Source organism: Pelodiscus sinensis, chromosome 7 (assembly GCF_052426305.1).
Source record: "Pelodiscus sinensis isolate ZL-2025 chromosome 7, ASM5242630v1, whole genome shotgun sequence".
Classification (NCBI taxonomy): domain Eukaryota; kingdom Metazoa; phylum Chordata; order Testudines; family Trionychidae; genus Pelodiscus; species Pelodiscus sinensis.
The window spans coordinates 34,683,133-34,707,671 of record NC_143058.1 but is presented as its reverse complement, the minus strand read 5'-3'; the positions used below and the strand labels follow the sequence as shown (position 1 = coordinate 34,707,671).

Here is a 24,539-nt window from a genome sequence, read left to right as displayed (position 1 = left end):
TGGTTAGAAACCTTCGCCTAATTTCTAGTCTAAACTTCCTAATACCCAGCTTATATCCATTTGTTCTTGTGTCTGCATTGGTATTGAGCTTAAATAATTCCTCTCCCTCTCTGGCATTTATCCCTCTAATATATTTAAAGAGAGCAATCATATCTCCCCTCAGCCTTCTTTTGGTTAAGATAAACAAGCCAAGTTCCTTGAGTCTCCTTTCATAAGACAGGTTTTCCATTCCTCGGATCATCCTAGTGGCCCTTCTTTGTACCTGTTCCAGTTTGAATTCATCCTTCTTAAACATGGGAGACCAGAACTGCACACAGTATTCCAAATGAGGTCTCACCAATGCCATGTATAACAGCACTAACACCTCCTTATCCCTACTGGAAATACCTCGCCTAATGCATCCCAAGACCATATTAGCCTTTTTCACAGCCATGTCACAATGGTGGCTCATAGTCATCCTGTGATCAACCAGGACTCCGAGGTCCTTCTTCTCTTCCATTACTTCCAACTGATGTGTCCCCAGCTTATAACTAAAATTCTTGTTATTAATCCCTAAATGCATAACCTTACACTTCTCACTATTAAATTTCATCCTGTTACTATTACTCCAATTTACAAGATCATCCAGATCTTCCTGTATGATATCCTGATCCTTTTCTGAATTGGCAATACCTCCCAGCTTTGTGTCATCCGCAAACTTTATTAGCACACTCCCACTTTTAGTGCCGAGGTCAGTAAGAAAAAGATTAAATAATAATGGTCCCAGAACTGATCCCTGAGGAACTCTGCTAGTAACCTCTCTCCAGCCTGACAGTTCACCTTTCAGTATGACTCGCTGTAGTCTCCCCTTTAACTAGTTCCTTATCCACCTCTCAATTTTCATATCGATCCCCATCTTTTTCCAATTTAACCAATAATTCCCCATGTGGTTTAGTATCAAATGCCTTACTGAAATAGAGGTAGATTAGATCCACTGCATTTCCTTTATCTAAAAATTTTTTTACTTTCTCAAAGAAGAACAGGTTGGTTTGGCACAGTCTACCTTTTGTAAAACCATGTTGTAATTTGTCCCAAATGCCATTAACCTCAATGTCCCTAACTACTTTCTCCTTCAAAAATTTTTGTTTTCTTCCTATTTATATGGCTATAAAACCTTTTACTATTGGTTTTAATTCCCTTTGCAAGGTCCAACTCAACATGACTTTTAGCCTTTCTCACTCTGTCCCTACATGCTCGAACCTCAATAAGGTAGCTTTCTTTGCTGATCCTTCCCATCTTCCACTCCTCATACGCTTTCTGCTTTTTCTTAATCATTTCCCTGAGATTCTTGCTCATCCAACTTGGTCTAAAACACCTACCTATACATTTATTCCTCTTTCTTGGGATACAGGCTTCTGATAGTTTCTGCAACTTTAACTTAAAATAATCCCAGGCCTCCTTCACTTTAAGATCCATACATTCTTTAGTCCAATCCACTTTCCTAACTAATTTCCTTAATTTATTTAAATTAGCCCTTTTGAAATAAAAAACACTAATCTCAGATTTATTTTTGTTTATCCTTCCATTTAGTTTGAACTGAATTATCTCATGATCGCTCGAGCCAAGGTTGTGCCCTACAACCATTTCTTCTATGAGGTCCTCGCTACTCACCAAAACCAAATCTAAAACGGCTTCCCCGCTTGTTGGTTCAACAACTACTTGATGAAGGAATTTCTCAGCTATCTCTTTTAGGAAAATCTGAGCCCTATTATTATTACCAGTATTTGTTCTCCAGTCTATATCTGGAAAGTTGAAGTCTCCCATGATTACACAGTTTCCATTAGTATTTACTTCTTTAAGTCTCTATCCATATCCAAATTAGATCCTGGTGGTCTATAGCACACTCCAAGCACTATCCCAGGGGAGGATCTAATAGTTTTCTTCCCCAATGTGATTTTTGCCCAGAGAGACTGTCTTCTCCATTCCTTCACTTTTTAATTCTTTGCAATCTACCTCATCATTGATATACAATACTACTCCACCACCTTTACCTTTATTTCTGTCTTTCCTAAACATATCTCTCTCTCTCTCTCTCACACACACACACACACACACACACACACACACACACACACACACACACACACACACACACACGTCCTCTCTCTCTCACTCACACACACACACACACACACACGTCCTCTCTCTCTCACACACACACACACACACACACACACACACACGTCCTCTCTCTCTCTCTCACACATGTCCATATGTGTGGAAGAAAATATATATTAAAACAAGGGATAGTTAACAAGGAGAAATGCTTATGCTATTTAATAGGAAATCAAAGAAAAAGAAATTAACACTACCCTTGGAGTACATGTATCATCCTCACAAGAGTTCTTGTGCAAAAAGGATTTATTCCTCCTAGAAAGAGGAATACCTATACCGCAAAAAGCCCTCTGTTCTGTCGATTCACTGTAAATTTACTTGCGCAAAAATGCACTTGGTGTGGACACTCCGCAGGTTTTTGTGCAAAAGCCCTGTAGTGTAGATGTAGCCTGTGTGTGTCACCAACTCAAAGACTCCGAGGCATAACCATGTTAGTCTGTAACTGAAAAATCTTACAAAATAGCAAATGGTCCTGCAGCACAGTAGAAGCTAACAAAACTCAAAGAGTAGAAATTCAAGAGCAATTAACACATGGCTTCAGGGTTTGTAGACAGATGTATTTTTTTAAAGAACTTGCAAATAAGGTTTCATCCTACAAAACAATTAACATAACACCTACTACTTGGTACTTCTGACTCAGAAGAGCCAGAACTCTACCACATAGCATAGCCTTAATGCAATACAAGGAACACAGGATTTTAAAAGAATCATTAAGATAATAGTTTTAGATATCTGCGGCACTCCAAAAAATTCTTTCACCTTCTTTACCTGCTCTTGGAGCTGCTGAGTTTCAAGCATATAGCAGCTTTGTTTACATGCTTGCTTAGCGAGATGATGCCCCTCCCCTTGCTGGTCAGCTGAGCTCCCTGCCTGCGTGGCAGCTTTGAACCTCTGAGAGATTCAGAAAACATCGTTCAGCCCTCCACCATAGCCAGGAGGAAGACACACCATCAGCACAATCTTGGTTCTCAGGAGCCCTCTTTGGAGATGGAGGGGGTTCCTATTCCTGAAGGCACCAGTCAGCCCATGCACTGGATTGCAGTACTGGCCCTGCAAAAGGTATTTAGCCAAAAGATCAAAAGTCCTCTACATTGGCCATACTGAAACCTGTAGGGACTCCATATGATGCTGAGACCCAGTGGTCATTAACAGTTGCATAATTAAAATGGGATTTGCCTACATTTCAGCACTTGTTTCTGCTCTTCTTGCCATACCCTCTGTTATGCCAAATACATTTCTTTCTGGTTCTTCTCTACTTTCCACCTAAACTTCATGTCTCTCCCCCTGCTTGAGAGTGCTAAGTTATATATACATATATATATTAGAGATTTGTGCATCTGTCTGTGAGAGCATTTGTTCAAGAACTCCTCCTAAATGGTAAGAGATAGGATCAGCAAATTTGTCATGCAGCTTCCTTTTATCCAAACTTAAAGAAAAGTCAGGGTAGGTTGTGCCAGGGAAACAGAATGTGCCTGCAATTTAATTGTACTCTATAACATGGAAGGGGGAGGGGGACAGAAAGAGGAGGGACGTGAGCCTCAGAGTTGTAATTTTTTGTTTCCCTGCCCCCTCTTATTTTGTCCTCTTTTCCTTTATTTTTCTGATATAGGGCCATATACTGCTACTTGACTCTCACTTGGCTGAGTTCTGTATTTAACAGGATTGCTTGCAGAGTAAAATACTACCCAACATGAAAGTGGGTGGCAGTATCTTACAGCATCTGTAGTATTTTCATGGCATGCATTATCTTGTTTTTTGGAAAAGCTCCATGCAAATTTGTCTATATAATTACCAATTATGTATAGGAGAGGGAAGATGGAGGGGAGAATGAAGAAACAAAAATAAAGAAAAATTCTTGAAGGAAAATGACAAATAAGAAATATATTAAGTCAGGGTCTGTTGGGGTGCCAGGTTAAGCTGCTGTATTAGTAACAAGGGAGGGGAGTAGGTACCTCCAGGAAGGATAGGAGCCTGCTGTGGTGGAGCCATATTTACAGATGTCTGTAAGCTTTCTAATGCTTTTTTCATAGAGATAGATTTCCCTGGTGGAACATTTAGTTCTGACAACACACGAGGAATTTAATGTGAATATATTTATGCATTGTGTCAAAGCTCCATTTCTTTCCCATGGGTCCTGCACTTCTGGCAGACAGTGTTTGCCTCAGAGGCTTGCTGTGACTCGCCACCTAGCCTCTTTCTCTTTACTAGAAGCAGGGGTCACAGCCTAGTGAGCCATACTCATCACAGGCTAGTTCTCCATTTGTGGTAAAAAACCCACGTAGTCCTGGTCTTCCCTATTGGGGGGGGGGAGACTCTGTAGTAGTGTGGGGAGCATTGAGGGGAAACCCAGAGACTGCCCACTACTCCGGGTTCTGGCCCAGGGACCCTAAGGCAGCGGCAACAGACAGGATTTCTTTTACTCCCTATCTGGCAGCTTTTTCCCTGGGCCACTTCCCCAAATAATTCCTTCAAGTGCCTTTCTTCTGGTACTTGGGCAAGTCAGTCCTGCACTTCCACAACACCCTGCCTTGCTTGTAGTCCTCAGTTCATACACACCTTCTCCTGTTTGGATCTTGAGTTCCTCTGCCTTCTCCACAGGGAGGCTCCAGGAGGCCTTAATGGGCTTCAGGTGCTCTGATTAGCCTGGAGCTTCCAGCTTGCTCTTCATTGGTCCCAGGTGCCCGCCTGATTATACTGCATAGGCTTGGCCCTGTTTACTTAGAGAAGAGAAAACTGTTTACCCAGGTCCCAGCATGTTGTCCCTCCATTAGTGTGCAGCAGCCAGCTGATCTGGATCTGTCACAGTGTATAGATATATTGCAATTAGTTTTCTCTTTTTTCTTCATTACTAGCAGACTTACCAGGCATGGCCCATATCCTTCAAGGAAGGGGGCTGGTGGAGTAGGGGTGCAGGACTCAGAGCAGAGCTTTGGAGATGTGTGGGGGGTGTGAAGGAGGCTTGGGGTGGGGAGGTCATGAGGGGTGAGGAGGGGATATGGGCAGGAGATCACATCCTCCATTTGCCTTTTCTGTCCCTCCAGATCCCCCTGGCCACCAGGGGCATCTTCAGTCCCCCCAGCACCTTCCCCGTGGCCACCAGAGGGCTTCCCCCCCCCCCATTGCCTGGCCTTGCTCTAAGTTAGAAGAGAAAGTCACACACCAAATTTGGTGGTCCTAGCTCTTACCGTGTAGGAGTTCTTGAACAAACAGACTCACAGACAGAAATGCAGAGTATTTTTTAATACAAATCTAAAGTATTTGCACAGTATTCTATGTTGCACATGAGAGCGGTGGTTTGTTTGAACATGAGATCTGGGGACCATTTAATTCAGTAGATATGGTGTATGGAGTTGGTGGCTGATAAGAGTCCTGCATGTACTGGTTTTAGACATAGACTTGTTTTAGAGGCCTTTAAAAAAGTGTAGGACATCACACAGCAGTGTGTCGAACAGTCAAGTGTAGGTGTTTCTATAGAAAGTAAAGATGACTAAAGATACCTTTCATTCTCTGTAGTTGCTTCTCTGAAGCCTCCTATTATTAAGGAGGAAAATTAAGTATTTGCGGATGGAGAATGCTAAGACTAGTTGCTGCACTTCCGTCAGACCCAAATTATACCTGTACTCCAGGGCACCGGAATAAATACTTGAGTTCATTTAAAATTTTTATTTGTCTATTAGGAACAAAGGGACAAATTGTCTTGGCTGGGACACTCCTCCTAATAGATACAAAGGAGACCGAGCATTCGTTCTTCATGCCCCATAGAGGTCCATCCAGGGGATGCGATTACCATTCTGACATATAGTTAAGCTGTGGTGATGGGGGATTTGATCCTTTGAAATAGCTAAATATATAATGGCCATTTGAAATGTTTTGCAACATGTCTTCAAGATCGAAAGATGATGCATCCAGATAAAATTCTGGTGAGTGTTGAGTCTGTGATTATGCTTATATTTATACCAATGTTATAGTGGTGTCCAAGGCAGTCTTGGAAACTGTTTAAATTATCAAGAAATGTTTTTCTGAAATTTTTCCAGGTTCACTGTTTCCAGGATCATTTAGACAATAGAAACTTCATGGTCTCAAGGTGGGAATGAGAACATTGTATGAAGAGGAAGCATTTAATTACATTTGTTAAGCGGTGTGGGTGAAAGGAGAGCCTAGACAGAAGGTCTGGGCTCCATGTTAATTGCAGTGGAATCTAGATGTCTGTCACAGAAAGCTGTGACAGTGTTTGTGAGAATTATTTAAACTAGGCACTGGGGGGAAATCGACAGGCACTGAGGAAAAACTCAAGTCAGACAACAATGTCTGCTAGGTATTTCATTAAAACAAATGAATCTCTGTTTAGCTGACATAAATGCCTGAAAAATAACAAGGTGTCAGATAAAGAAAATAAATATAGGCAAAGGTCAAAATGAAAAACTATGTACCCATGTGAGGTGAATAAGGAAGTGATGATGTATATTATTTGCATTGCAGTATACTACATTACTCAATCAGGGGCACATTGTCCCAGATGCTGTATAAACAATTAAAAAAAGACAGTCACTGCATCAAGGAGCTCATAATATAGAATTATGTTAAGATACAGCCAAGAGAAAGAGATGAAATGGTGCAAGAAAAAGAGCTTTAACAGCAAAAACTTTGAAGTACGTAAACTAGAATACCTGGTAATGGAATACAACCATGGCAGTAGTGATAATTACTTATATTACCATAATGCCTAGTGACCTTAGTCATGGTGCTATGCAAACAGAAAGATGTTGCACCAAAAAGTTTAAAATTTAAGTGACAAATGACAACAGGCTAGTGGTATTGAGTATTTAATGTGAAGGAGGTGGGAGGCGATTAAATCTAATAAAGCACTACTGCTAAGTGACCTACTTGCATATAAACAGGTCATATTTCAAAACAGAAGAGTATTTAGAAAAACAATTCATCAGTACCTTTGTCTGATTTTTTTGGGTTGGGGGGGGGGGCGGAAACCAGGTAGTTCTAGGGTCCACAATAGAAGAGGTGGGCATGATTTGTTTCAAGATAGTTGCAATTGAACCACTAAGTGAGACCGCAGTATAATTAAGTTAAATTACTGTATGGGAAGGATCATTCCAAAGTTAGTGCTTACATTTTAAATGAAGCCAATCAAAAAATGAAAGGATTAACATTTTTACTCAGCATGTAGGCTAACTATGGAACCATATCACAATCAAATGTGCCTTTGAATGGTGCATGCCTCAGAGTTAGTCCTTTCAAATATGACAGTGAAGTTATAGAAGAGGTACTGCTGAACGGAATCCAGGCACCAGGACTACCTGGTGGTATTCTATAAAAATTCGGAAGGAATTTTGGAATGAAGTGATTGAGCTGCTAACAACAATATACATTCACTCGTTAAAATCAGTTGTTGAAATAGGTGACTTGTGGATAACAATTGTACCTGTCTTTTATATATTTAAAGAGAGGTATTCTTGATCATTCTGGGAATTACAGGTCAGTGTGCCTTGTGTTACTGTTAGATAAATGATCTGAACTAATAGCTAATTAGAGAGTTATAAAACACCTAGGCTGCGTCTACACTGGCCCCTTTTCCGAAAGGGGCATGCTAATTTTCCAGGTCGTAATAGGGAAATCCGTGGGGGATTTAAATATCCCCCGTGGCATTTAAATAAAAATGTCCGCCGCTTTTTTCCGGCTTTTAGAAAAGCCGGAAAAGAGCATCTACACTGGCCCCGATCCTCTGGAAAAAAGCCCTTTTCCGGAGGATCTCTTATTCCTACTTTGAAGTAAGAATAAGAGATCCTCCGGAAAAGGGCTTTTTTCCGGAGGATCGGGGCCAGTGTAGATGCTCTTTTCCGGCTTTTCTAAAAGCCGGAAAAAAGCGGCGGACATTTTTATTTAAATGCCGCGGGGGATATTTAAATCCTCCGCGGATTTCCCTATTACGACCTGGAAAATTAGCATTCCCCTTTCGGAAAAGGGGCCAGTGTAGACGCAGCCGTAGAGGAAGATAATGTTAGAGACATACTAAAATTTTCCTTTCCAATCTACTGGAACTTTTTAAGTGTTACAGCAGAATATTTGATACAGGATTACCAACAGATATAATGTTGTGGGAATGTGGTTTTTTAATAGGAGACTCAGTAGTTTATACCCATTTATCAAAATGCACATTACCCTAAGTAATATGGCTCCAAAAAGATTTAACAAATCTTTTGAAAGTTTTGGGCTATAGTAACAAATACCAAACTTGGAATACTCAACACTTGTGTTAAATTTTTTTTGGAGGGGGAGTTATTTGTATAAGGCCTGATTTGCAGGTCCTTCTATTGAAGAAAAATGTGAGTTTGCTTGAGTGAAGACTGCAGAATATAGCCATGTATATAAAGGATAGACATGGTAGTGTTGTCAGTTTTGTCATGCAAGCCCCTGGTCTCTGCAGCACTATCTAAAAGGAATAGAAAAACATTGTACTGCTAAAATAATTACAGTGATAAATGCAATATCATTTTACCGTCTTTTATATTTAAAATCTTTTATTAGGATTGTTAATGTTTCCAGATAATATCTATATAGGAAATGAATGGCAATACAAGGGCTACTACATGTAAAACTACAAAACAGTTCTTTAAAAAATGCAAAAAGATCTTTATAAACTTTCTGTAAGCATGAGGGTTGGGCTTCACATGATTAGCATCTGTTTTTGATAGTACAATTTCAAGTGTTGTTTTTTCCCCTTAGGACATTTATTCAGAACAGCTGGGGATCAACCGTGTAACCTGTCCACAGTGCCGAGTGCCTTCCCAATGGTCAGCCACCCAGTCTTTGGTCTACATACAGCCAGCTCAGGGCATTCAGAGTTTGGTGGTTTGGGAACACTTGGTACTCCCACAGCCTTAGCAGCACATCCCCAACTAGCACCTTTTCCAGGTAAACGTCTGTTACAAAGAATATTCAACCTTCTCTAGAAGAAACAATGAACTGTCCTAATTCAAATAGTCAGTGATTTATTTTACATCAACAAGCAAAGTAGAAAAGGTTCAGCTTTCCTGCGTCAAACACATTAAGCTCTAGGGCTGGGCAATGTCCAGGAGATTCCTGATTGTAATTTATATTGTGAGGAAAGAAAACACTGCAGATTGGCTCAGATTCTAGCAAATAGCCCCTCAAGAGTGATCCTCTAAGAACCATTGTAATGTGTAGCCAAAGTAGTAGTGTTCTTGCCAGTAGTGAGATTTAACTAAAAAGATACCTCCTCCCCCCCCCCGGGACTCCAGCTCCTTCTAGGACTCCAGATGATCCCAGGCTCCATGCAGCCTTTGAAACACCGCCATGATTAATCGCGATTAAAATTTGTAATTGCTTGACAGCCCTAATAAGAACCATGATTTTTTTCCTTCGCTTTTTGATCAAGGGCAATGAGTACATTTTTCAGAAATACTTTAATGATTTAGGATGCCTATGTGTCATTGGGACTTAGGATCCTAAGTGCTTCTCACTTGTTTTTTTTAATGCACCTTAGAGCCTATGTTCTGCAGCTACTTTTGAAAATTTTACACCTGGAGAATAGATACCTACAAATTGTAAAATTTTAACTACTCAGGGTCCCAAAGTATGGAACTATTAAAGACACTGCTTTAGGGTAATGATTATTATTGCTCTCCTTTAATAACTGTTGTTACTGATAGCTAATTTTTATTTGTGTAGTCAAATTGTAAAATCTGTACAACAAGCTCTAATAAGCCCCATTATAAACCTAATTGCAGAATTGTTTGGAAGGCGGTTGTTTGTGCATATAGAAAATTATGTGCACCAGTAACATCTGACTTCCAGCTGAAGATATAAAATATTTTGCTAGTATTTTTGCACATCCTAATTCTGTTAGCATTTAGAACCCTCTAAATCCTCTCTTTGAGGAAACAAAACCTTATGTTTTAATACATATCGAACATCTTACGGAAGTGTGGGTTTCAAAATTTGTCTCCTGATAAGTGAAGTATTTTCCTAGCTCAATCTTCTGTAGATTGCAACAAAAGATTTTCTAATGAAAAAAGGATTCTCTTTTCTATGATCGGGACCTTGATAAAGACTGCATTTAAAAAAAATCAAATTTGGTGGAATAGACTTCTACCTGCAAAATTCAAGTTGGCTTACTCATCGTCTTCTGATTTAAGAACTCTGAGCAAACCTTGTAGCTAGTTGTCTTGTAATCTTTTACTTGGCTTGTCAAAATGACCTTGTTATTTTTTTAAATCATATCAATAAAATAGAAGTAGTCACTACATAATAGTCTGCACCTAGGCAGAGGCAAGGTATTTAGAAGAAATGCATGTTGAGGTGAAGTTAAAGTTAAGTTTTGTATTCAAAGCAGGAGATGCTGATCCTGGGACGTAATTCTATTTCAGTGATTTTTTTCTGTTATGCTGAATGATTCAGACAGTTGTAATTTTATCTACTGGTGCAGTGGGATGACCGTTGCTTACTGTAAGCTTTATTATGAGAGATGTTGAAAATCCATGTTTACCACAGATGTTGGTCCTGTGTGTTTAAGAAACTTGTTTATTTTACTTCAGTGAGAGTTTCATTTCCTTGGCATCCCTTAGGATCAGGCCCTAAATTATTACTTATCTACTTTTCAGTGATGGTCTTGGAAAAGAGACCTCTTGGGTGCTTCGGTTAACCTAGAAGTATCTTGTATATAAAGGTACAGTTTTTGCTGACTAAGATTGTGCATAGAGAAAGATTTAATTTTATGTTTTCTCAGAGAATTGTGTTTTGCTGTCTGGCTAAGACTGTGTTGGAGTTCATACATCCCATTGGTATAATATCAGACACTATTGACAGTTTACATAATTGCAAATAACAATATAGCTATAACTTCAGAGGGGTAGCCGAGTTAGTCTGTAACAGGAAAAATTTAAAAAACAACAAATAGTCTCATAGCACTTTAAAGACTTAACAAAACATGTAGATGGTATCATGAGCTTTCACGGGTCATCTGAAGAAGTGGGCTGTGCCCATGAAAGCTCATGATACCATCTACATATTTTGTTAGTCTTTAAAGTGCTACCAGACTCTTTGATTTTATATAACTATACATAGACATTCTTTGTTGTTGTTTGAGTCTTTGAAGATGGCCCTTCACGTCAGGGACAAGGAATTTGCTTGGTTGATATCTGTGTTCTTCCATCCTTTATGTTGCCCACATACCATTCTTTGTCTGTTCCCTTCTTAGCACACCATAATATGTTCTTTTTCTCAGGTGATCTCCACATCTTGATACGTCCCACATATTCTTACCTTTTCCTAAGCAGTAATTACCTTCTTCCACTACATTTTACAGTGAATTCATTGCTCTGTTTGTTTTGTTTACATATTACACATTGAGTGATACCGTGGCAAGGTAAAAGCTCAATCTGTTTGTCATTGGCATTATTCACAATCCATTTTTCATAACCGTTAATAGGATCGGCCAATGAATGTAAATCCTGATACAGAATCTAACCTTCCTTTCCAAATGCTCTTTTTGAATATTAATTCTAAATGACTGTTTAACAGATAAGACTAAAATTTTACTCTCAATTTACACTGATGTAAATCTGGTATAACTTTAGAGAGAGAAATTGATCAGTGTAAATAACAGCAGAATTTTCCTCCTCTTGGTATAATTTCCATCTTCATACTCTATTGAACTTGGTATCATCTCTTTTTAAAAATGAAGGATTGCTGTGGAGCAGAGCAATGGATTCTGTAGGTTCTCAACTTGATCCCATGGAACTTACTCAAAGCTGATGCGTTTTTGAAAGGATGCCTGTTGTTGTTCTAAAGTATATTTGATTTTGTTTTTTAAAATGCATGATTGTACACAAGAACTCTTAAAGGAGCAATTTCCAAGAGGAGGACACGAAATAAAAAAATGATACGAGTCAGAAAAGATCTATGTATTGTCTAGTCTAGCCTATTACCTGTGCAAATTGTTCCCTACTGTATATTTTCTAGTGCTCTATTAGTCTATACTTTTAATCATACTTTAATAGAGGATTCCATTATTTCCCTTGGAAACTTACTCTATAATCTTATGGCCCAGTTGGCCTGATCAGCAACATCGAGAGGCTATTTATTTTTTTTAATAAAATAGCATAATACGTTACGATGATTTCCTTCCTTCTTGTCAATCAACCCAACCAAAAAAAAATCTACCATCATTTAAAAAAAATAGTGTAGCAAACCAAGAAGGGAACTTGAAATTCACTATCGCTTTTAGAAGTTACAAAATTGTATGTAGCAGTAAATACATGTTTAACTTCTTTGTATTATTAAATTCAAACTTGTTTTGTATCTATGCCATATTTGCTTTTACAGTTCTTATTTCTGACTCTCTCTCGTTATAGATAGTAAAAGATCATGATTACCCTAGGGGTTTTTTTAAGCAAAGTTTCTACAAGGTCTTCCCTTGCCAAAACATGAACCAGTAGTTTTACCTCTTTTTAAGCAAAGGAGCTTTTTCTTTTAACAGTTTTATTCCTTTAGAAATGATGTGAAAAGTTCTTATCTGAATTACGCTGTGAGTTTTGTGTTCATTCTAGCAACTGTTTTCAAGTTGGCTTCCCAGGTGCGTCAGCAGCTATTGCAAATTAAGGTTCTGATACTGAAAAACGCATCTTTTGAGCAGATCTGTATGCTATCACGGATCTTTTTACAAGTTCTGGCATGAGTATTAATGGGCAGTGTATTGTGGCCACGTTGCTTACCTCACTACTAGTGTTTACAGCAGAGATGGCTGTGTGTTTGAGGTGCCATATGTACAGTATATTTGTAGTGTTACAGCTGTGTTGGTCCCAGGATATTAGAGGAAGTAATGTCTTTTATTGGACTAGTTTGAGCACAGTGTAAGCTAAAAAGTTTGTTTTTCTCACCAACAGAAGTTGTTGAATAAAAGATATTACTTCACCCACCTTGTCTTTTATGTACAATACAGGCAGTCCCCGGGTTACATACAAGATAGGGACTATAGGTTTGTTCTTAAGTTGAATTTGTATGTAAGTCAGAACTGGCTCCAGATTCAGCCGCTGCTGAAACTGATCAGCGGCTGATTCCAGGAAGCCCTAGGCAGAGTTGCTCTGCCCCTGGCTTCCTGGAATCAGCCGCTGATCAGTTTCAAACGGGGGCAAAGGAGCAAAGCCGCAGATGATAAGCAAGACTAAATTATCTGTATGTGTCCATGTTCTCAACAGAAGTACAGTGTTTCATGTGAGATTACCAAAGTTTTGTAACTTATGTTGATTATTTTCAAAATGAAAATATGTACAAAATTAGTGTAATTTTCAGAAACTCTTAAATGACTTGAGTGCAAGTCCCAGGGAAAGTTAGTGATGCTTGTATTTCTGTGTCACTCGTGCATTTCTGAATCATCCTTTCCCCTCCTCTCATCTTGAAAATGAGCAGAATTTATTTTGTGGGTCTACTGTAAATTGCGCACAGATACTTCATTTACATGACTATTTTAAAAAAATGAGTGGGATGATTAATGTTTGGATTTTTTCTTTTTTATTCTTCTTCTTTGAGGTACAGAATGGTGGCGAACAGATGTGCACACTCGTACAGGGGCAGCTTTTTTCCCACCTCTTCTGGGAATTCCACCAGTATTTGCTCCTCCTGCCCAGAATCATGATTCCACTTCATTCCATTCAAGAACTACAGGAAAAAATAGTCGAGGTGGTTTAGAAAAAGGTAACAGCTGAAGTTCTAACGTGAATAAAACACGCCTGTGCCTATGCCATCTGTTTCTGGGAGTGTGCATGAGTTTGACTTGGATTTATCATTATCTTCATTGCTATAGCTAAAAATGTAATCTGAGTTTAGTCATCAGGCATCAAAGTATAGGCATTCAATCATTGAATACCATTTCTAGGAAATATAATTGTTCTAAGATTATATATCTAGGCCCTTGCATACCAAATACAGGGGGTCCCCGTTATAAGTCCAGGTTACGTTCCTAAATAATGCTACTTATAGCGAAACGACTTATAAAGGGGAATTAACACCCGTAAGGAATAATGTAATTAGCTTGAGAGAGTTCCCAACACATACAGAGCCAGGCACTCCCATCCTTCCCCTTCCCCCTCCCCCTGGCTCTAACCTAATGCCTGCGTCCCGGAGCCACCACTGCTACTGCCATGCACTGCTTCCTCCAGGCGTGTACACTGAGCAGCCCGGCTGTGAGTACGCACTAGGGTGCTGTGTGCAGAGCGGCCCGACCATGAGCAACCCCAGCAGGAGCTGCATTTTTTTAATTAAACTCTCCTGGCCTATGTTTCTGTCTTTTGGTCCCTTGAAAAATGGCACAAGTGCGGATATGTGCGATATATAATGATTTTAGTTTCTTTAATTGATGACGTATATGTGAAAGAATGAATACCGAGGCAACTTATAATGGGGACCCACTGTATGTGTAGCAGATTTGTTAATAAAGAAGATGGTTGATATGTAAATCCATATGAAGTCACTTCTAGTGAATGTTGTTCCACTACATGGTCAAAGTTGGGGGCTGACTCTGGGAGACTGTTTAGGATGTTCCCAGTTCCAGGACAACAACATGCAGAGAGAGGCAGAATGGAGTTAGCGGATAACTTTACAAATGTTCCTGTTTTTCATCATAGTTTCCCAAGAGATTTGGGAGGTTGTAGTGAGAGAGTACCTTTTCCCCCTGCACTCACCCACATCTTGTGACTCATTAAGAACTAGGGATGTAAAATTTCAATTATTTAGCTAATCAAATAGTCGATGCAATTTGCATCAACTATTAAATTAGTTGACAAGGATGCCTCCACCTTTGAAGTGTAGCAAAGCCCCAGGCCTGTTACTACACTTCAAAGGCAAAAGTGCTGCAGGGAGCACGGGACCAGCAGGGGGATTCAAGCAGTCCCCCGCTGGCCCAGTGCTCCCCACAGTGTTTCAAAGTGGCAGAGCCGCATGGAGCCGGGGTCAGTTGGGGACTCTGACCCCAGGCTCCATGTGGCGCTGCTGCTTTGAAACGCCACGGAGAGCCCGGCATCAGGCTTCATGTGGCGCTTCAAAGCATGGAGGCAGGCTCCACGTCATGCTGCCGCTTTGAAGCACTCCCTATTCTTCCTCACCCCCTTTCTGCCTCTTTCTGATAGAGACAGCAAGTGTGGGGGGGGAGCGACTAGTCAACTACCCTGTTGATTATCCAATAAGCATTTGCTTATCGGATAGTCATCTAGTTGTTCAGATCCCTATTAAGCACAAATATTTGGGCCAGGTGCCGAGATCAGAACTTGTGCCTTAGTCAAGCAAGCCTCTAAGTGCCAGATCTTTAAAACAAATGGTGGTGCAGCATTTGAACACGCCCTTCAGATTTCTCACAGCAGTCATCCGAAATTCATACCAGTTAAACCTTTATTCTGTGCCATCAGATATTCTTTGTATATATAGTATAAATATAAGTATGTACCATTGTAGGCTTTTAAATGCGATCTTGAATTGTCAGGAAATTTTTAGCAACCTCTTTCATGCTCCAAGTTGGTGTGCTCAAGATTCTAGAGCCCCATAATGTGAAACTTGTGTGTGTCAAAGATTACCTTTTGAATACTTAGTTTTTTAAACCTAATTAATAAAACTAAAGTTCATGTTATTTCAAATGTAATGCTTCCAAGTTTCTCACTTTTTCTTCATTGATATCTCTCGACTTCCCAACAGGTCTTGTACAATAGCAAGCTGTGTATGCAGCTTCCTATGCATACCTGTCTCTTTGCCTTTAAGATATGAAGGGATCCCTCCTAACAGAGGCTTAACACAATATATGTTTGTAAGCTTTTTATTTTTCAACAGAGTAAAACTTATCTTTTCTGACTAAAATGAGTTTATTGTTGAAAATAGACAGTTCTTGATTTCTAACAAATTGTTCAAGTCATTATTCTATGTCTATTGTCATGTGTTCCTTAATAACTGTCCCCCTTCAAACTTCCCTCTCCCCCCAGTATATTAAAAGATAAGTCTTTATCTGCAGGTTCTGACCTGTTGCTACAAGTACCTTAAAATAGGCTAATATGACTATAACTCACCATAGATGTGACTTCTTGATGTCTGTCTTTTTTTTGAAGGTGTGAATGGATCAGTAAATGGGAACAGTACCTCAGTATCTGGGGTCAATACATCTGTATTGCTCACTACCACTGCAAGCCCTGCAGGACAAGCAAAGGCTATAACCTCAGGAGGGGGAACTCGCAAATGTAACCAGGAACAAAACAAAACCCAGCTTTTGGATAGCAGAGCTGACAAAATCAAAGATAAGGTAAATAACGTAAGAAAGCTTTATGATTCATGGCTAAAGGTATAAGATGATAGTCTTGGCCTTTAAAACTCCATTGTCTGCAATTAAGATTTTATGTTATCAAGTGTTTTATCCCTTTTGACAGTGTCTTGGGATTTCCTTTTTCATTAATGCGCGATCTCTCAGCCTGTACCAGTTGAGTATGCCCATTAAGTAAAAGTCAGCATTAGAGGTTCCACTAACCCGAATAGGTTAGTCATACTTGGTTCCTCGTGGGAAGGTAACATTGAATTTAATGGAAACAGAACATTTTGGCATTTGGAAAAAGATTCACATATCTTCTATTCCCTCTTAGCTAGGAAATCCCGCATAGGAAGTACTACTAATGGCTACAAATTCAGAAAAGTACATGAGCACATGCCTAGCATTTAAGCATCAATAGTTCCAATGCAGTAGAACTACTCACATGCTTACTTTGTGCTTTACATCCCTGAGTCCAATTACTTATTTCCAAGCAATAGAAACTGGAGGCTAGACTTCAGTCTCCTTATGGTTGGAAAGGAAGGCACTTGGACAGTACTCCAGCTGCCAGTAACCAAATTAAATGTCAAAGGATGGAAGTGCTTTAATTTTTGATACTTTTTGTGAGAGTCTCTTGATACATATCCTTCTTGCTTCTTCCCAATGCAATGGTCTATATGGGCATTGTTTCCAAATGCTCTAAGTGAATGAATTAAATGTGACTATCAATCAGAATTTTTGATGTAGATTTGATGTTTATATCCAGAGATTTACCTAAGATATTCACAGTTAATCCCCAAAATGTTAGAGTTTTTTAAATAAAATAGAGTTTGCTGTTTCAGACTATATTCTCAAGCATTCATGTTTTTAATTTTATTTTTTGTGTGTCCTGGGACATGCAAAACATCTACAAATTTAATATTTTTTTGGTGTTTTCAGATACAAGCTTGGATAACTTTCTCTCTTTTACCTTGATGCTAAGCTCATTTGGGGAGTCTTTTTACAAAATTTGTCTCACCAAAAGAATAGGATGGCTGTGTCTACACTGGGCCACTTATTCCGGAAAATCAGCCGCTTTTCCGGAATAAGCTGCGAGCTGTCTACACTGGCCCTTGAATTTCCGGAAAAGCAACGACGCTCTACTGTACAAAATCAGCCGCTATTCCGGAAAAACTATTCTGTTCCCGCTCGGGCATAAGTCCTTATTCCGGAACACTGTTCCGGAAAAGGGCCAGTGTAGACAGCCCAGTAGTCTTTTCCGGAAAAAAGCCCCGATCGTGAAAATGGCGATCGGGGCTCTTTTCCGGAAAAGCGCATCTACATTGGCCACAGACGCTTTTCCAGAAAAGGGGCTTTTCTGGAAAAGCAGCCTGCCAATGTAGACGCTCCTTTTCCGGAAAAACTGAAAACGGAATAGTATTCCGTTTTAAGCCTTTCCGGAAATTCATGCCAATGTAGACACAGCCGATATGTTTTACCTCAGAATAGTGTTTGAATGTGTATCCACTAACAACTTTCAAATGTATTAGAATGTTCTGCTATACAGGTTGGAATCTTATTAAGCTTTTTAGAAATCTCGGAATTATTCATTAAATTTAGAAATGGAGAGGCTGAAGAATAATTTCCTATCAGTTCATAAGATTTGCATGCAAACGTGGGCACATTTCTGCCTAATTCACAAGTAAGGAATTTCCCAGAACACAGTATTTGTTAATACTCTGTTTACTTACTCCAAGTGTTGGCTTGCTTCTTACTGCCATTAAGCACGGTGCTGAAGGTATTTTATCTGTAACTACCTCCATATTACTTTTCCTGCAGAATAGTTTATGGCATAACCATGACCCAGTATAAATAATTCAAGTTTCATTTTTGAACCTATGCCTCAATCTCTAAACTATGTTGGATAAGCTGATTATTGGCTTTGGATTTTAGTCTGTAGAAATAATTCTTATTTTCACTGTCCTGCCTACGCTTTTCTTTGTGTTGTCAGTTTCATTTCCTTTCACTCCCGAGTTCTACATCTTGGGTTTATTTTGTTCTGTTACTGCTCTTGGTTTCCACTTCTCATTCCTTTTGTTTCAGTTCATCAAGGATCACTTGGCATTTAGATCAAGATAGTTTATCATGTAGCCCACTTGCAAAATTTGACTCAGTTGTGTTTTCATTATTGCATCTAAAGCTGAGTAAATTACAGAATTTCAGCTTTTGTCTGTGAAAAACTTTTTTGTTGTCTTTCCTATATAATATTAATCATGAGCTCTTATGTAAATGATTTCTTTACATCAGAACTTCCTAATTCTGCCTCAGTATTCTCTATCGTGAGCTGTTCTCCACAGATCTATATATGGATCACAAATACCATGGACCTGACAGCTCTATAAATCAAAGATTTCAAGACATGAGTGTTAAGAGGTACAGAAGGTTGTAACAAGAACTCAGCAGTCCCCTCTTCTGTTATACTTTTTCCTCATACGTTTCTGAATCTGGAGCCATTGTCGCTTCTATGTCACTCTGCTAGATTTTAATCAAGTCTTTTCATGGCATTTCTTTTTTCCTATCTGTAAAATGTGAATAATGATATTGACCTACTTCATAAAGCACTTTGGGATATAAAGATGTAAAATGCTATGTAAGACCTAGGTAGTACTATTGTATCCAAAGCATTGGCAGTTTTAGATATTATATATAATATATTATGATCATGATTCTGCAAAACTTCCTTACAGTATAGGCCTGATCTTGTGGTCCTTGCTCCTTTGGACCTAGTATTACTACTCACAAGAATAATACTCCACCTGGCTATCTTTTGTGCCTAATGAACTGCATGTTTAATAAATATATGACATCACTTACAGGATTAAGGTTTGTATTTGGCATTTAGAAACTCCAGGGTTGAGTTGAACTGAAGTTAAAAACAGAGGAAGAGATGAGGATGGGATTTTGAGTGATCTCCTGGGCCTCATGGAAGATCATTGGAGGAAACAAGTGGGCAAAAATAAAGACTGAGTGAAGGTTTGATGCTGAGGAGTATGTCACTATTTTTAGTGCTGGTGCCTTGCCTGAATATCTGTAAATGCAGCATTTGTTAAATAAAGAAGTTAAGATAATACATTTACTTCAATCTCTCAAGTATCTATTAAGATAATGAAAACATATCAGCTTTGTAAGGGTGATGATCCTCTGTATAGTCCTGTTAAAATATGCTCTATGCTGTGACCATCTTAAACTATTACTAACTCTAGTCCTGATCTATTCTTGAAGTAAATGATGCTATGAATTTTTCAGATATAAGTTTAGTCAACTTAAGTATTTTGTTGCTCTTCTTGGAAATGCTGTTTCTTATTTGTTGTGCTTTGAAACATAAGCTTCAATTTCATTTATAACATGGTCTATATTGCGTTCTAATTTTTCTTACTATCTATGAGACTGTACTGCTTATTCATCTTTTTTAAAATACTTATTATTTACCTTCATCTGTAATTGGCTTTCCAAACCTTGTTGTTTTTAATTTTTAGTGTAGGTTTCACATTTCTTTAACTTCATTCTCTGGTTACAATCAATGTTCATGCTGATCTTTTCCATCCATGAACAGAAGACATTTAATGTGCACCACAGTAGAAAAAAAAAACCTATCTTGGACTGCTCTGTTAATCATCTGGGGGCATTTGAGTCTCTCCTGAGAGGCTATGCAAGCATACATCTTACAGGGAACACTGGTTTCAGTCCTCTTCTGTAACTGACATTTTAATTTAAGCATAAGTCCTTAAATAGTGTCTCTGCACTTCCTTGTTAGTCTCCACTAGGGTTTTTATCTCCTAATGTGTTAACGATAGGTAATAAGAATAACATGAAGTCATTAAATTTTCATTTTTAGAGAAGTTTTCAGTTCCCTATTTTTTTGACTGTATGCCTTTTGAGTACATCTACACTGCCAAAAAAAAAAAAAAATCTGCAGCAGCAAATCTCAGAGACTGGGTCACCATGGGACTTGTGCTGCTGGACTAAGAACAGCAATATAAATGGTTCAGTCAGGCTGGAGACTTGGTCTGAAATCCAAGTCAGTGAACTCAGGCTCTGAAACTTGTCGCTGCAGGGTTGTTTGCTTCACATTGCAAATATTCCCTTTGTTTTTTACTAGGGATGTTAAATGGCGTTTAATCAGCTAACCTTTTTGGGGTGGCGGGCGCCACATGGGGTTGCTAGGCTGCCTGGTGGCAGGGCCATGCATGCGCTGCGGGATCCAGGGGCTGGGGCTGCGCATGCACTGGGGACTCGGGGTGCAGGGCTGCGCATGCGCTGGGGTGCGGGGGCCGCGCATGCTCCCAGGGGCGGCACTAGGTGGGCGCACATAAATGCCTCGGCGGGCGCCATGGTGCCCATGGGCACCGCGTTGATGACCCCTGAACTAGTTGATGGAATTTCCATTGACTAGTCAATTGGTGGTTGGGGGGGGAGGATGGACTGCAGAGCTGCAGCAGGGCCTTTTAAATGTATTAAGAGCCACCAGGTTCTTAATATATTTTAAAAGCACAAGTGCAGCAAGGCAGACAGGGCTTTTAAGCCGGCTCTCCTCCCAGCACTGGCGCCTGCTCCCCCCCCCCCCCCCTTTGCTGTCTCTCTTTGATAGAGGCAGCAAGGGTGGGGGGAAGCAACTAGTTCAGTCACTGGTTGACTATCTGATAAGCATATGCTTATCAGATGGTCAACTAGTCGCTTACATCCATATTTCTTACAGTTGTATGTGCATTCTTAAAGAATTTCCTCTACTGAAAATGTATATCTTTGTTCTCTTCTTTTGGTCTTGTCAGGCTGTTAAATATAAATATAACATAATGGTGATGGCAAACTAACTCTCAGATGATCACTTAATGACTCATTGCTAAAGATAAAATTGTTCCTTTTCTAGTAAGTCAGGGCTACTCAACTTTGGAAGTCCTGCGCGCCACAATGATACTCACACCACATGCCAAGGGCTGCAACTTAAGTGTGGTTGCATATACATGCAAATATGTATGCAAATAGCTTCTTATACACTGATGGACATGAATACAAAGATTAAGGCAAGACTGCACAACAATGGCAGGCGCCATTTATGTCAGTTCTGCTGATATTAATAAAATGCAATATTTACCCGATTTCCACCCATATGAGAGCACTTTTAATGAGCAATGACAGTCCAGGAATTTAACTACATCTCAACAGAAGACCATTATACTGACTAGTTTTTGTTTTGGCTCCCACCCGTGGGCTGCAATCAAATGGGCCATGGGCTGCATGTGGCCTACAGGCCACATGTTGATTAGCTCTTCTGTAAGTGAACACTTGCATATGACCGTGTGGTCATAGCTATATTGTTCTGCCCCAAAAGCATTAAAAGAAGTCAGTATACCTTAATTCTCTTCCCTTATAGCTTCCTTCGCCTTTAACTGAGTGTAAGAAGACTGGATAATATAAATTCAGGGCCAGATCTATCAACCTGCTATGCTGTTGCAGCAGCACAAAGCATTTAAAACTGGAGAACAATCTATTCAGGGTTCTCATGGCATTCAGGAATTTCTTGGTTGGATTGTGCAGGGCAGAGCTGGCATGTACTAGGGATGTTAAATTGCAGTTAATTGACTAGTTGAATAGTAGATGGAATTTCCATTGACTACTCGACTAGTCGGTAGGCACTTCCACACACCTCCTTTGAAATGTACAAGAGCCCCTACTGGGTGGGCATGGCTGTTTTGAAATGTACAAGAGTCCCCAGTGGGGGCTCTTGTGCATTTCAAAGCCATGGAACCCGAGGTCAGTGGGGGACTCCCCAGCTGACTTCGGGTTCCCCGCAGCATTTCAGCGGAACCCAGGATCAGGTGGGGACTCTCCAGCTGACTCGGGGTTCCACATGACTCTTTATGTGAAGTTCTCTGAGTCCAGGGGCAGATGAGAGATTTGTGGGGCCTAGGACAGTACAATTTCGTGGGGCCCCCCTTTGGAGGAAAAAAGGCGTCAAATGCGCATATTGAAGGCTATTTTCATATTAAATGTGAATTGGGTAAATTTGATAGAAACTTAATTTAGTAGGATAATTTTTATTTTAATTATATTGTAAGTCATTCTTAAACAAAATTCTGCATTAATAATTTAAAATATTCATTTGTATTTAAGTCTCCTTCCCCTCCTGCCTCACTCTCTCTTTCTCGTCTCCTCCTGACTCACCCTCTCTTTCTCTTCTCCTTAGTCCTCCCCCTCGTGCCTCTCACTCACGGAGCCCAAACCTGCACGGTGTCCCGGCTGAGCGGCACAGAACTCAGTCGAGCACCACGCCCTTCGCCTCCCACCCCGTGTCTGTGTACATCACCACCCCGCCCTCCTTCGCCTCCCGCCATGGCGCTTGGCTGAGTTCTGCGCGCTCAAGCGTCTATTTGGGCCCCATGCAGCACCTTGACGCAGGGCCTATTGCAGTGTGGGGCCCGAGGCAGCCACCCCGCTTGCCCTGTCCTGTATCCGCTGCTGCCTGGGTCCAGTGGCAGCTGGTGTGACAGAACAACTCTGGCCTTGTGCTAGGTCAGGTTGTGGCTTGCTGGTCACAGGATTCAGAATTTGCAAAGTTGCTTAATAAACTTCTGCTATATATGCCACTCTCTGAAGCTATAACATTCACATTTGGGCTTTTCAGCTGTATTTGATTCATGAATTTCAAATACCACTTTATGGCAGGTTTTGAAACATCTTTCTGACATCAACTCATCAAGCAGTTTTGTCTGGGTTGAAAAACTTAAAAAACAACAAGTAAGCTAGTAGCACCTTAAAGACTAACAAAACATGTAGATGGTTGGTCTGTGCCCATGAAAGCTCATAATACCATTTACATGTTTTGTTAGTCTTTAAGGTGCTACTAGTCTATTTGATGTTTTTTAAGTTTTTCAAATAACATAGCCTGTTTACTTGGGACCAGATTCTGCCCCACAGTTACCCATTAGAACCCTATTTAATTCGATGGGATTGCTAGCCAGAATAGAATTTGCCTCTTTAATTTCATATACTTTCTGTTTTATATCTTTTGTGTTCCCTGAAAGAACTTTTATATTACCCGTTTCTAAATCGTCCTTTGCATATTTTTAAGTGTATAATTGTTCTGACCAATCTCTTGGCAAATTTAAATCTTTCTGTAGTTTTCTCTGGTATATTTACGTTAAGATCTTGGTGCAGAAATCACCATTGTTTGGATGTACTACTTCTATATTGTCTCAGATGGGTAGCCATGGTAGTCTGTAACTTTAAAAAGAAGCTCTCAACATTAGAACTGCTAGACTATTTGTTGTTGTTGAAGTTTTTCCAGTTACAGTCTAACTCGGCTACCCCTCTGAAGCTTTTAAAAAAATGAGTAGTCCTGTAGCACCTTAGAGATTAACACAAAAATATCATGAGCTTTTTTGGGCAAAACCCAGTTCCTCAGATCGATGGAGAAAGTCTCTCTTTTATTTGCTGAAAATTTTTTTTTTTTAAATATCCCCATGAGTGAGGCGCTGACTTCCTGAAGGGTGGTGGGAGGGGAGGAAGCCCCGAACTTCTCCACTTGATCTGAATTGTGGGGAATAAATGAAGCAAAAAATGGCTCCATGAGCTGCTCTTTTCCTGTCCCTGGCATATGGGGAACGTGCCATTTTCCTTCCCCTGGGACACACTTCCTGGAGGCTTCCCCTGTGAGCCCTTCCTAGAGGCTTCCTTCCAGTGAATGCGAGCAGTGGGAAGGTATGTTACACAGTGCGTGCAACACGGTACGAAAACAAGTAAGTGCGCCCCATCCCCTCATGCCCCAGATCCTGAACCCTCATCCCTATCCCACTAATTGGCAGTCCTGTCCTTTTTCAGCAAACTTGACTTCTCATTTTTGGCCCCATCCCAGAGCCTGGGGAGGGGGCACAAAATACACTAACTCTGGAACTCCTGAAAAGTAAATCTGGCCTGAGGCTTTGAATCTCAGTCCTCCCCACCCTGAGCCCATCATACCCCAACACTGAGCCCCTCATGCCTTCATATAATACACCCCTGCCCTGGGCCCCTTATATCCCCACATCACCAAACTCTG

The 24,539-nt window shown here is 40.1% G+C and overlaps 1 protein-coding gene across 25 annotated transcripts in view; it reads left to right on the top strand.

The window, feature by feature from the left end:
* Positions 1-24,539, top strand: part of BAZ2B (bromodomain adjacent to zinc finger domain 2B) — a 331,616-nt gene that overhangs the window by 160,576 nt on the left and 146,501 nt on the right. For 19 of the 25 annotated variants that reach the window (XM_075933462.2, XM_075933455.2, XM_075933459.2 and 16 more), the window contains 3 exons: positions 8,893-9,081; positions 13,717-13,881; positions 16,275-16,465. In XM_075933462.2, coding sequence (XP_075789577.1) covers positions 8,893-9,081; positions 13,717-13,881; positions 16,275-16,465 — 545 coding nt within the window. Of the gene's footprint in view, positions 1-5,831; positions 6,075-8,892; positions 9,082-13,716; positions 13,882-16,274; positions 16,466-24,539 lie in introns of all 25 variants that reach the window. The other 6 variants (XM_075933475.2, XM_075933454.2, XM_075933472.2 and 3 more) reach the window with 4 other exon arrangements.